The following is a 12,847-nucleotide window of genomic DNA, read 5'->3' as shown; positions in this document are numbered from 1 at the left end:
TAAAAATCAATTATATTGCAACATGGAATTTCATTTTATGCTAACTTCGTTCAGATTGTGTCCCTTTGTAAATTGGGACACATTTGTAAACCAATGAAACTGAATAAAAAGGCAATCAGAAAAGGAAAACAAATAGATTTCACAGTGCCAATAACTTTTAAAAATTATTCCTTGAAAAAAGAAAAATACGGGATGGTCTCACTCATAGCAGGAATCCAGAAAACTTAAATAAGGGACCAGGAAAAAGAATAACTATAAGAAAGTAAAAATCAAAATCAACAAACAACTATGAACCAGAGACACTCTTGGGGGTGGGGGCGGGGAGGGGAGGGATTGGGGTCATAATAAGGGGGTCGCAATTGTATGGGGAATATAAAAATAAAAAAAAATTATATAAAATAAAAAAAATTATTCCTTGAAGTTTTCCTCTTCCGGGGACGGCGTCTAGAGGCCTTCAGGATGGTCCAGGGTTTGACCTATCGCCGTAGGCTCTCCTACAATACAGCCTCGAACAAAACTAGGCTGTCCTGCACCCCAGGCAATAGAATTGTTTACCTTTATAGCAAGGAGGTTGGGAAAGCACCAAAATCTGCATGTGGTGTGTGCCCAGGCCAACTTCGAGGGGTTCGTGCTGTGAGACCTAAAGTCCTTATGAGACTGTCTAAAACAAAAAAACATGTCAGCCGGGCCTATGGTGGCGCCAAGTGTGCTGAATGTGTCCGGGACAGGCTCAAGCGGGCTTTTCTTATTGAGGAGCAGAAAATCGTTGTGAAAGTGTTGAAGGTCCAAGCACAGAGTCAGAAAGCTAAATAAAAAATGAAGCTTTTTTGAATAATAATTAAAAAAAAATTATTCCTTGAATTGTGGAGTAGTATCAAAGAAAATGAACAATTATCTGAAAAAGCCTTTAAAATATTCCCCCACTTTACCAACAATATATTCTCAAGGCCAGATTTTCTTCATATACTTCAAAGTATACCACCATGCCACAAGAGAAGGACTGCAAAACAGACAAATATTACAAGATGTAAAACATCATTTTTCTAATTTTCTAGTTTCATGAAAATATGTCATTTGTGCTAATATACAAGAAGTTTTCATTATTAAAAGTTAACTAAGAAATAATTTTAATTTCTAACATAATGAGTATCAATATATGCAATCCCCATAAACAAAAGCTGAAACCAAAATATTTGAGAATTGCTGGATTAGGGAAAAGGGAGTAAGCAATCAGGAGGCATTAGGGACCAACTATTGCATAATCTCCAAACAAGCCCCTTCCCCTGAGATACCAAATGAATGGTGTTGATTATTTAAATTAAAATGACCAATTTATACTCATGTTCTTCACATAACAGCGCATTATAATTGTGGAAATGCAATAAAATCCTCAAATTTTATAGCAAGTTATAAAATTAAAATTCCTTTATAATCAAAACCTACCATTAAGTGACAGAACTAATAATTACAAATAGCTAACTGTTTTATATGAGATTTTACCATGTATCTGTGGGTCCTTGTCACCTCTAAAGCCTCCTTTTAATGTTTTTTATCACTTGGAAACTTCTTTGGACTAGGTGTAATTGAAGATATCATATAGTAAGCAGCCCACATTTATTAAGTAATAACTAATTCACTGTCCTATTTTAGATTGACTATTCAGTTCCATGTCAATGGAATGTCAGGTGAAGCAAAAACAATGGAACGTCTGTTAATTTATAAGCAGAAATGATGCAGTTTTTGCAATTTTTAAAATAGGTTATGAACTCCATAAATCATGAGGGACACAGGAAACTTAAGGTTGAAATTTTTTGTGGCATAGCAGAGTCTGTTTTTCTTTCATTTTTAGTCATTCAAATTATTGTAGAGGTGAGTTTGCCCATTTCTGTTCAGTCACCTGACATGTGAGAGTCCAGGGTTTGTGTTCCTTAATAGGTTTGCAGATGCTGTAAAATACCTGGGTTTTAGAATCAGAAAGTTATGTTCCAGTTAATAGTTGTGTGTACAAAATGCCATGGTTATAAAACAAATAAGCCAAGTTGTGGTATATATCAATAATTGTTTTAAAAGTAGAAAGTATTGATATTTCATATTGTCAATTTGAGGCAAACTTTTTTAAAAGAAATTTCTGGTGGTTGGTCCTTCGTGCAATTTTTGCTCCTTTCAAGGAGGTAACATGTTTTCATGCTCAATTTGCAAGTGCTTAATCCACATATCTGATGGCTGTTGGCAAACTTAAAATTGCTCACCTTTATCTTTAAGCACAAAGAACTATTTTCTCAGATCCTTGGTGATACCATAGCCTTATTCAACAGTTTTAGGATTCGCTCTTCAGGAGGGAGAACTATTGGGCAATTTGAAACCCCCCAAAAGATTTACTCACTTTCTTTCCCCTAGCTGGGCCACAAAAGTCAGCCCTTTCCTTTCACTCTTCGAAATTTCCTCCCATCAGTTCCTACAAATTTTACTGTACTTTAATATTTCCCATTATTTTAGGGAGATTCAATATTCTTACATCAATATATTAACTTTGCATGTTAATGAAATTCCTGACAATTATTTGTGCCTCTGAAATTACGTATTTCCTTAATAGTTATGACTGCCTTTCTAGAATTTGTTATGTTGTTGGGGAAAAAAAATACATTGAAAGTAGGTATCAATATGATCTGTCCATAATTATAAGAAAATTAAAAGCTGCAATTCTTCCCTACTTTCCAAAGATACTTCAAAGATTGATGAGGGATTTTAATTGTGCTTGAGATTTGTACACAAGGGCACAAATTTGTTACTATTAAGTACTTTCTCATTTTGACAACTCAGAAGCTACCACTTTTTAAACGCTATTTAGAGATGGCCATAATACCCAGTCTCTAAACTTTAATATTCGATTTTTCTTTTCTTAGTAAAACATATTACTGCACCACAAATGTGTTTTTAATGTAGGAGAAAGGTGCTCATGCCTGAGGAAATAAGACTTTGAAGTAGATACATAATGCTTCTTTGACAATTCTGGAAATTCATGGACTGGGACTACCGAGTGAGGTAGATTTTCAGGAAAATCCGGCCACTCACTAATCTCTAGGTTCAAACCAATGGAAGCTGCCACAGCTCGGAGCTCTGGGAATGGGGCTGCGCTGCAGACGTCCGACCGCGCTCGCTGGCACACATCCAGACAGAAGTGGTCGAGTCCTCCCGACATCCCTTCCTAGATGCCTCGCAGTCTTGGCCACAGTCATCAGATAACGCTATGGGTCAGCAGTACTTCCCAACTGCTTCGCAGCACAGAAACCCTTTAAAATTTCCAAAAGAGAGCGAGCGAGTGAAAGAGCCTTCCCCACCACCACTACCATCCAGGCTATGGCCGTACTTTTAGATCAATAGATTGAGACAACTTAAAAAGCAAACATTGCAATAGCTTGTGACACTTTCAAATGCCTGTATATTTTATTAATCATAATATTTACATACAAATGAATTTATGCTGTACGCTAAGTTTACAAGCACTGCTTGGTGCACAGATGGCTCGCCCACTGCTGGCACAGGGAAACCCCCAGGCGCCCAAGGTCCGAGGCCCGAGGCTCGGGAGCTGCTACCGTGGACTTAACAGGCAGCAGGTCCTGCCTTGTACCTCAAATGTTCAATTAAACCGGATTCCCGGGGCGCTTCCTGCAAGTCGCCGGGGCTTCGCAGGGCATCTGCTGCCCCCTATCGGCGGCGAGGCGAGCAACTCCCGAGCCCATTAGAACCAACTGGAAGAGGCCTCTCGAAATAAAAGAATATTCCATGACTACGCAGTAGCCAGAGGATTCTGAGAGTCTGTTCTCCGCAGACAGGCAGCTCCCACGGCTGCGTTTTAACGCAACTCGCCAGTGAAGGAGAGGATGTTGAACTATGAAGAGGACTCTGACGCGGCTTCGGTGACGGCTGGGAGGGGCGGGACTTGGGGGGAGGGGGGAACCTCAGGAAACACCCAAGATTCAGTTTATGTTTTCCACTCTCCTAGTCAACAACCCATCTCGTCCTTATGGAAAGCCTTCTCCCTCAGTCAGCACGGGGATATCCATTACAGCACAGCGTGGTGTTTCCCCAAGCCCCTGAAGCACCTGTCCCTGCACATTACACCTTGATAGGAGTCCAGCTGCAGAGGCCCCCCTTCCTGAGAGGCAGCCCCAGCTGCGCCCAGGAATGGTCTCCCCCAACACGTTACTTCTCCCGAGCCTTTGCCGGGGATACCATATTCTCTAGAAAAGTAAAAAAATTACTCGGAAGGCAGCCTCGGTTACCCGGAGCTAACACTGATGCCGGCTGTGAATTTTTTCTCTTGGGATTGAACCTATAATTTACTTCCACTTGGACATCTCGGAGACTGTTTGGGGGCGGGGGGAGGGGGCAGGACTGCTGGGAGTGAGTGTGTGTGTGTGTGTGTGTGTGTGTGTGTGTGTGTGAATGCTACATAGTCAGATAGTGCTCATTTTATTTTCATTATTTTCTCCCACCTCACACACACACACACACACACACACACACACACACTTTGCAGTGTTATAACTTGTTCCTTCTTGTCTTTGCCGTGGCCCTTTCGGGAAGAAGGCAAGAGACAGACGCAGGCGAGTGGGGGGAGAGAACAGGCTTCCAGAGCAGACTTTGAGCGGGAAGACACCCGGGCGGAGGGTCCTCGGGGACGACGCTCCCAGCCCTGGTGCTGGCGCCCCCACTCTGCCGGCGCAGGCGAGCCCGGATCCAGCCGGTCCCCTCCGCGCCCGTCCACGTTAGGGGTCGGGCCCTGCCGCGCTGCTGCGAGTCCGGGAAAGGTGGCTGCGCGGGCCCCGATCTCCCTCCCCTGAGGCTCGCCGTGGCCGTGGTCGTGGCCGTGGCCGCGGTGGCCGGCCCCGGTCCCGCCGAGTCCCCGCTCACGAGCGGCCGCAGGTGCCGCCCGACCCATCCCCGCGGAGCTGAACGTCGGGCCGGCCGGCCGCTCCCCGCGCCGCGATCCGCGAGGGTCTCCAGCGCGCGGCCGAGGCCCCCGGGCCGGTCCGCTCCCCTCCCCGCGGCCTGAGGGCGCCGTGCGCGGGCGCGCGGGCGGGCGGCGGCGGATCCCGGGCGCAGGCGGAAGGCGCGGAGCGGGCCACGGCCACGGCGGCCGCCGGGTCTCGGCGGAAGCGCGGGCTCCGGGAGGGAGGGGCCGCCGCGCCCCGCGAGGCCCAGGGCTGCCGGCCCCCAGCGGCGCGGGCCGGTGCTGGGGCGCGCCGGGGGCGGCTGCGGCGCCCGCTAGGCGAGGATGGCCCCGGATCCGGTCCAGCCCGCGCCCCTCGCGCGCCGGGGCGAGGCCGGAGCCCGCCGCTGCCCGCCGGGCTGTGGGTCTCTTACTTGCGGCACAGTCACCCCTCCCAGGCCCTGGCTGAGGCTGGCCGCTCCCGCGTCGGCCACCTCCGGAGCCGCCAGCCTCAGCCTCCCGGGCAGCCGTGACTTCCCGGATGGGGCCATGCTTTCCTTGCAGGACAATCAGGGCTCCTCCCCTCCCCGCAGCCTTGCTAGGAGGCTCCTCCAGAGATTCCAAGGCGTTTTCCTTTTCGCCTGCAAGAAACGGGCAACCCGTCTCATTCATAACACCAGGAGGAAGCAGAAGCTGAGTCTGTGGTGAGGGACCTCCACGGCCGAGGGAACGCCACCCCGTGCAGTGTGTGTGGAGTGTGTTAGTCGGTGGGCTAATGGAGGATGGAAGTTAGCTCTCCGGTTTTGAGAGCCCCGATTTTCAAGCTGTGGAAAAGTTACATTGGCCATTTTTCTGCTGGGTCAACAACACGGAAACTGGAATTCAGCATCAGTTGTAATGACAATGACTTTGAGAATTTCACCGGCATCTTGTGAGAGAAAATGGAGATGCACACCTCAGTGGGAGCGATTGTATTCTGTAGTGACTGGCTGCATCCAGCCAGCAGGGTCCCTGAGCCTCCTTCCCTGCCGCTCTCAGTTCATCCATTCTGATGGGACTTAACGCTTAGTTCTTTTGAATTGTCATGAGACCCTCGGTCTCAGAGTAAGCAAAGGGCGAAGACTGAGCACTGCACATAAAATGTTCTCTCAAACTGTCTTTACTTTTTTTGGGGAAGTAACTCCTGGGCCGATAGAGAATTTCAGATTTGAGGACAAAAGAAAAGTTGCTTTAAAAAAACTAACTTCCGTCTTTATTCAATAGGTATTTATGGAGTACCAATCCTGTCTATCCCCCCACTTCTTCCAACCCCCACCTCTCCCAACCCCCATCTCTTCCTCCTCCTCCTCCCCACCCCCCCCCCCCCCCCGCAAAGACACACTATACATACATACCACCGGCTATTCAAATGGTAATAGATAGAGGCAAGCAGTAGACTTGTTTTCAAAATATTGTATCATTTTACACTTTCAGGGACAATATGAAGTAGATACTATTATTGTTTTCCCTGCTTTACAACTAAGAAAAATGAGGATTTGCAGACTTGGAAAAAACTTGCTCAAGGTCACACACTTTGTCAATGGCAGAGCAGGAGCTAAAACCCGAGGCAATCTGATGCAAAGTCCACAGGCTCCACCACAATCCTACAGTTTCTGGTCAGATCTGGGAATCTGTATATTTTTGAATCATCTAAGGTGAATCTGAAGCAGAGAAGAACATCAGAAACATTGATAGAATCACACTCCTTCATTTTTCCAGATCAGTAAGCAGACCCAAAGATAGGATTTATCCTAAAATATAAGGTTAATTAATTGCAAAATGAGATCCAGAGAGCCACCTCCTATTCCCTGCCCAATAGTCTACCATCTAAACCGTATCAGCTCAGTCCAGGAGGAGTCAAAGAATGTAAATCATTCAAGAATTACAATAAGTGTACAGTTAAATCTTGACTTTTTCTTAGCTTCCTCTTCTAATAATTTGCCTTCTGGATATTTGACTTGAAGTTTCTCTCCCAGAGGGAGGAAGAATCCAGGTGAAACTCAATTATTTCATTTCTCTCATCTTAACTAGTAAGAACTCTAATATTAAAAGGGGAGGGGGACCCAGAAAGGTTTGATGGCAGAAAAGACTAGAACAAATTCCTACCATAAGAACTGCTCATGATCTTTGAATTTTGCTTTTTCATGCTACCATTAACTCCCATTGTGAAATGAATGCTGCTGAATGAATGCTACTGTAACAGGGTGGTCCCCAGGTAAGGGGGAGGTTCCAGGTTCCCTGCCCCCATCCAAGGGAGGGTGGAGCTGAGCAGGGAGAGAAGAAGCTGCAGAGGAGACTGAGAAGAAGGAAGAAGGATGGAGAGCCAGGAGGAGACCTGGAGGAGGGACATGGAATGGAGAGACATGTGAAGAAACTGTGCTTGCCTTTTGGTCGTGGACTGGGTGACACAGATGTGGGTGAGACCCGTGGGGAGGTGACAATGGTAGTTTTTATCTTGATTTTGATTTTGCTCTTTTCCTTCTGGGCTTGTCTTGTTGTTTCTGACCTTTTTTTGTGGGTCCCCACTGGAAGGTGCTTTAGACTTGTGGCAGGCTTTGGGGCCTTGCTCTAGGCCAATCTCATTTGGATGGAGTTTTACCCACGAGGGGACAGATAACTTTGGGTGTTTGATTTAGAAACTAGATTCTTTGCCTTTCCTGTATTGTTTCCTAATTGTATTAAAGTTCCTTCCCATTAAAGTCTCATGTTTTGTGTTAATGCGGCGGATGGCAGAACCCTATATAGAATAGGCAGGTTTGCGGGGTTTGGGCTGCCCCTCTCCCTGCCCTGTAACACTACCATCACTCTGCTCTTCCTCTTCCTATGTACCCCAAGTCTACCCCATTGATGATTTGAAAAGTAGGGGAAAAGAGATGGGAATGAATAATGGGAGTATGATGAATTATTTTAAAATAATTTCTACTTTTGTTTTGGACAGTGGAGGAGTCACAATGCTAAAAACAAATAATCAGGCCTTCACTCTATTTTCAACCTCAGGCACTGCACCTGGACAGTCATACACTGTCAATACACAAATAGACCGAGCCTGCTTATCAACAGCCTGACTTCTATTTCCTTTTTTGAAAACTTTTTTATTTAACCTAATCTTAAATCAGGGATGTTGAGAAGCTGTACAAAAGCCATGGGATTCTTTTCTTTCTCAAAATTCTGAATAAATTATTTCCTTACTTACAATCATTTGCTGATTCCCCGTTAACCTACAATATAAGATTTGACTCATTAACCAGACAAAACAAATATTACATGACCTAACCCCTGACAACTCCTTACCACTCACAGCTCTGCCTCTTATTGGAACTTGAAGCAATACTAGATTAGCCATAGGTCCCTAAATATACAACCTTATCTCCTGTCTTTGTGTTCTTGCATCCTCTACCTGCCTTTCTTTCCTGCCCCCTCATGTTGGTAAAGGCCTATTTATCACAACAAACCCTGCTTAGACAGGGCCACACATGTGAATTCTTTCTGTACCTCTGTGTAGGGTAAGTGAATTGGTCAGGCATTTACACCGCTACCCTCTGTGGCTATCACCTGTGTCCTTGAATACAGGAGGCTCTTGGGAGCATGGGCCCAGGACACATATGCCTGACGATGGACTCCTGGACTATGGTGTGGGCATGCGTAAGTGGGCATACCTGAGCCTGGAGGCTGAGGCTATAAGGGCAGCGGAGAATGGCTACAAGAAGACGAGTGACTACTGAGAAGCAGGACCATGAGATGACACCAGAGAGAGGCCAAAGAGAAAAGCAGTAAATATTCCCTGGGGCTGGGAGGTCTACCAGCCTCCCAGGCCCCCAGCCTCTCTGCCTTGCCAGCCTAAGGGCTTGCGCCACAATTGGCATAGAAAGAGCATTAAAACTGGGGGGAAAAAAAAAAAAAAACAAGGGCTCTGGACTCTCCCTTGCCCGTTTGCCCAAATCAATAGAGAACATGTCCTGTCCATGCTGGCACAACACTCTGCTACATCCCTCCAAAGCAATAACTTCCTGCTAGAGTAGGTAGCCACTTTTGTCACTTATGTATTCTCTATGATGGCCCTTAGTCCTATCTAATGATTTTTTCCACCTATCTCCTCTGTTCCACCTGAACTCCTTGGGAATCTATCTACGTAAAATAAACTATATTTAGTATATCTGAAAACTTAGGAAACATAAGAGTAATTTCTTTTTCTTTTTTTTTTTTTTTTTAAAGATTTATTTATTTATTTATACAAGCACTGGGTACAGTCAGAAGTGCGGGAGGGTGAGAGAATTCACCAGAGCCAGAGCAGGGAGCAGATCAGGCAGAAGGACCGAAGTACACTGCTGAGGGGAGCAGCGGGTGGCAGGAGAAGTCTGCGCGCCATGCGGGACCCTCCTCCTGTGGCCAGGGAGCAGCTGGGGATCGAACCGGCACTGCAGAGGTTGCGGGCAGCTTCGCAACCCAGCGCTCAACCGCTGCACCACCGGGGAGGCCCAAGAGTAATTTCTTTTTAAATAGACTATTATTTACACTTTTGAACTCATATGCTGAGTATGTTTAAAGCAATAGAGGCATTTGTTATACAGTTCAAAATGTCAAAAAAGATCAAGAAATACTATATTATACTTTTTTCCCCAGATTATCCCACTTGTTTAAATTTAGAGGTACTTAACCTAAAATGGCCAGGAGATTGAAGAATATACTGAGCATATTTTGAAAATGTAACTAAAATACTGTTTAAATATAACTATATCCTCTTTCCAGAATTTCAGACCCAGGACCTAACACTGCATCCAGTGACTGAGACTTCAAGTCTGTTGAATTGTTCTAAAAAGAACAGAGAAATCAGCTTAAATATTCATTGGTCCAGGGGCTTCCAGTTGTAGCTCATCACAATTCCAAGTTCTGTCTCTCCTTTTGATCAGCACTTATCAGCTTGAGTCACTTTGGCAATCACACTCCTCTGTTCACCCTCTCTTTCAATTTGAGTTAATGCTCTTGGCTAAATTATAATTACTACATACTTTTGATGTTTACTAGTGAAGGGAATCCCCAAAATGTTCCCTCCTGATGACTACACCAGTTATTGAAGGTTATGACAATTAATGGAGCAGATAAGGCCTAGAAATCAGCTAGTGGATCATTTTATTCCTTTACTCACTAATAGCTTTCTACCTACATGTCAGGCTCTGGGCCAGACATTGGCCTCCCAGCCTTGTCAGGGAGACTTGTTCCATCCAACATCTCCAGTTGTACTTGCTGCAGAATTTTCTATTAACAGAACTTATAGTGAGCAAGTACTTTTTATGTCTTCCGAGACCGTGAGGGCATGTCAAAACCAATAAGGGCTTTGATGGATAAAATTTTAATGTTAGGTTAATTTTTTTAGTGAATGGGGGACTTTGTGTGTATTAATGAAAAAGTGAGTGTATTTATGCAAAATTCAAAAAATAAATGATATTTAGTAGCATTCCTGTACAAATATCCATAATCTATTTCCTTAAAAAGTGATCTCACATTAACAAACTGAACTTAAATGATGAGATGTTCCTCTAGCAGGGTTCACTTATCATTTAATATATTAGTACCATGTCAATCAAGTGTTTGTTTATTTAGATATATTAATAATTTCCATCAACTCCCCTTGAGCAATTAATGAAGAAGAGAGACTGTGGCATAGTAGGTATAGCTGAATATGCTTTTTAACATCATTAAAATATACCCTATACGTCACTAGGGATAATTCAGAACTTCAAGTTTTTTTTTCAGTCCTGAGGGAAATAATGTGAAATATGCAAGACATGAAGAATTAATGAATTCTGTATTTCCAAGAAGTGATTATTTCCTCTAATTAAAAAAAAAAATCTTGGGAACTCTTGACTCAAGAAACATTTTTTAAACTACAAATTTGAGAAATAAGGGGTTAGGGTGGGTACCTCCAATAAGGGGCATTTGTTAGAAGTGGAATATTTGTGGGTTTTTTATCAATGACAAGTCATATTTCAATTTGCAAAGCAACCAAAAATATCCAGTTGTCTGAATAATTTAAGTTCCCAGATAAACTATGTTTGATTACCTCTACCATATCACCATTATAACCATAATAGCTTAAAGTGGGAGATGCAATATAATGTAATGAAAATACATAGAACCAAATGATTTGGATTCAAATGTTGACTCCATTTATCAGCTCTCTGACTCTGACCTCAGTGGTGCTTAGCTTCTTTCTTTTTTTTTTTTTTTAATAGAGGCATGTTTTATTTATTTATTTATTTATTTGTTTGTTTTTTGTTTATACATGCACTGGGTACAGTCAGAAGCACAGGAGGGTGAGAGAATTCACCAGAGCCAGAGCGGGGAGCAGAGCAGACAGAAGGACCGAAGTACACTGCTGAGGGGAGCAGCGGGCGGCAGGAGAGGTCTGCGCGCCATGTGGGACCCTCCTCCGGTGGCCGGGGAGCAGCCGGGGATCGAACCGGCGCCGCAGAGGCCGCGGGCAGCTTCGCAACCCAGCGCTCAACCGCTGCGCCACCGGGGAGGCCCGGTGCTTAGCTTCTTGCTTCATTTTGCTAACTCCTTTGCAAAACAAGTATATCTCAACTGCCCTGCCTATCGTTAGGGAGCATGTGAGACTCTAATGAAAACTGCAGTTTGACCTTCAGAGCACTTCAAATGTAGTTTCTGATGTAGGTCATGAAGTTTTCAATTAATAGAAATATTCCTTGAAACACAATCAAATATATAGCCAAGGTAATTCTTGGCAGAACCCACAGAATAAGTCTCTGAATTAGATACCAAAAAAGAAAAAACCCACTTTCCCAAATATGTCTCCATTTTGTTTTGGTTTGCATTCAATTAGTAAAATGAGTTCAGAATCCACTGTAGCTATTGAACAATCCCTACTCCAACTCCTAAACCAGTTTAGCTAGCACCATACGGTGACAAAAAGAATCATTGACTTTTCCTGTCATCTCACATAATTATTTTACCATGAGTTCACTGCACTCATGATTAGCATCTATGCTGATAGCCTTGAACAAAATATTTATAAATTCTGTAGTGATTTATCCAAACATTTGTGAATTTATATGCAAGACAGATGAGAAAATTGAAGAACAAAAAGTTCTTTTCTGTTATAGATGCTCACATTTGATTATGAAACCATGTTTTTCCTCAGCAAAAAGATGCTATGAATTCATGATTTTAAACTAGTCTATTTAAACTGGAACTGAGAGGAAAATGTATTAATAAAAAATAGCTCTATAAGAATTAAGCAACAAAGGACATCATAACTCAAAACAAGACTCATTTCTTTGTTATATTTTCTCAAATAAGACTTGTCTACTTCATTTCTCAAGTCTGCTTCCAGTTAGTAGTTTGGTGATTAATGATTAAAATGTATTTACTTTAATAATAATTGTATCAACATTTTTCTTCTTTCATCCAATCTCCTAGGAGGTAGTAAAAATTATTGCAAAATAAAATAGAAAAAAAAAAAAAACTAACAAAAATTTTTGTATGTTCTGGGTAAGGAAATGGGAAATTTTGAGCATACCGCCTCAAATAAGTTGTGTAAGATTGTATGTAAAATTATCTTCCTTATATCTTTTAAATCCTATGAGGTTATAACCATCCTGAGTGACTTACTGACCTGAGCGCCTTGCTAACACGTAAAGAATCAGGTTTGAAGTAATTCTGGGTATCTCTGCAGGGGAGTGGGCAGTAATTGGCAACTCCATCTCTTTGCAAAGAAGAAGTGATGTTCTCTGAAGGTTTCCCTGGATAGACTAAGTGAGAAGTGAGGACTGTTCAGTTACAGGGTTGCAGGTGTCCAGCTAATTGTAATAGGAATATCTGAGTCTGTGAGCATGTTAGAGACAGTCCGCAGAGGCT

The 12,847-nt window shown here is 43.5% G+C and overlaps 1 protein-coding gene across 1 annotated transcript; it reads left to right on the top strand.

Moving 5' to 3' along the window:
* The first annotated feature begins 445 nt into the window (after window positions 1-445).
* LOC119256832 (60S ribosomal protein L34-like) lies at window positions 446-849 on the top strand. The gene has a single exon (XM_037524594.2). It carries the CDS (start codon window positions 460-462, stop codon window positions 811-813), a length of 354 nt encoding a protein of 117 aa, XP_037380491.1. The 5' UTR covers window positions 446-459; the 3' UTR covers window positions 814-849.
* Window positions 850-12,847: the final 11,998 nt, after the last annotated feature.

Source organism: Talpa occidentalis, unplaced genomic scaffold (assembly GCF_014898055.3).
Source record: "Talpa occidentalis isolate TD23 unplaced genomic scaffold, MPIMG_talOcc4v2.1 talOcc4.4, whole genome shotgun sequence".
Lineage (NCBI taxonomy): Eukaryota > Metazoa > Chordata > Mammalia > Eulipotyphla > Talpidae > Talpa > Talpa occidentalis.
The sequence above is the reverse complement of the archived record's forward strand: the minus strand, read 5'-3'. Positions and strand labels throughout refer to the sequence as shown.

Bases quoted from the DNA above. Each gene is read 5' to 3' on its own strand.
- LOC119256832 (XM_037524594.2), top strand. From the start codon at position 460: ATGGTCCAGGGTTTGACCTATCGCCGTAGGCTCTCCTACAATACAGCC.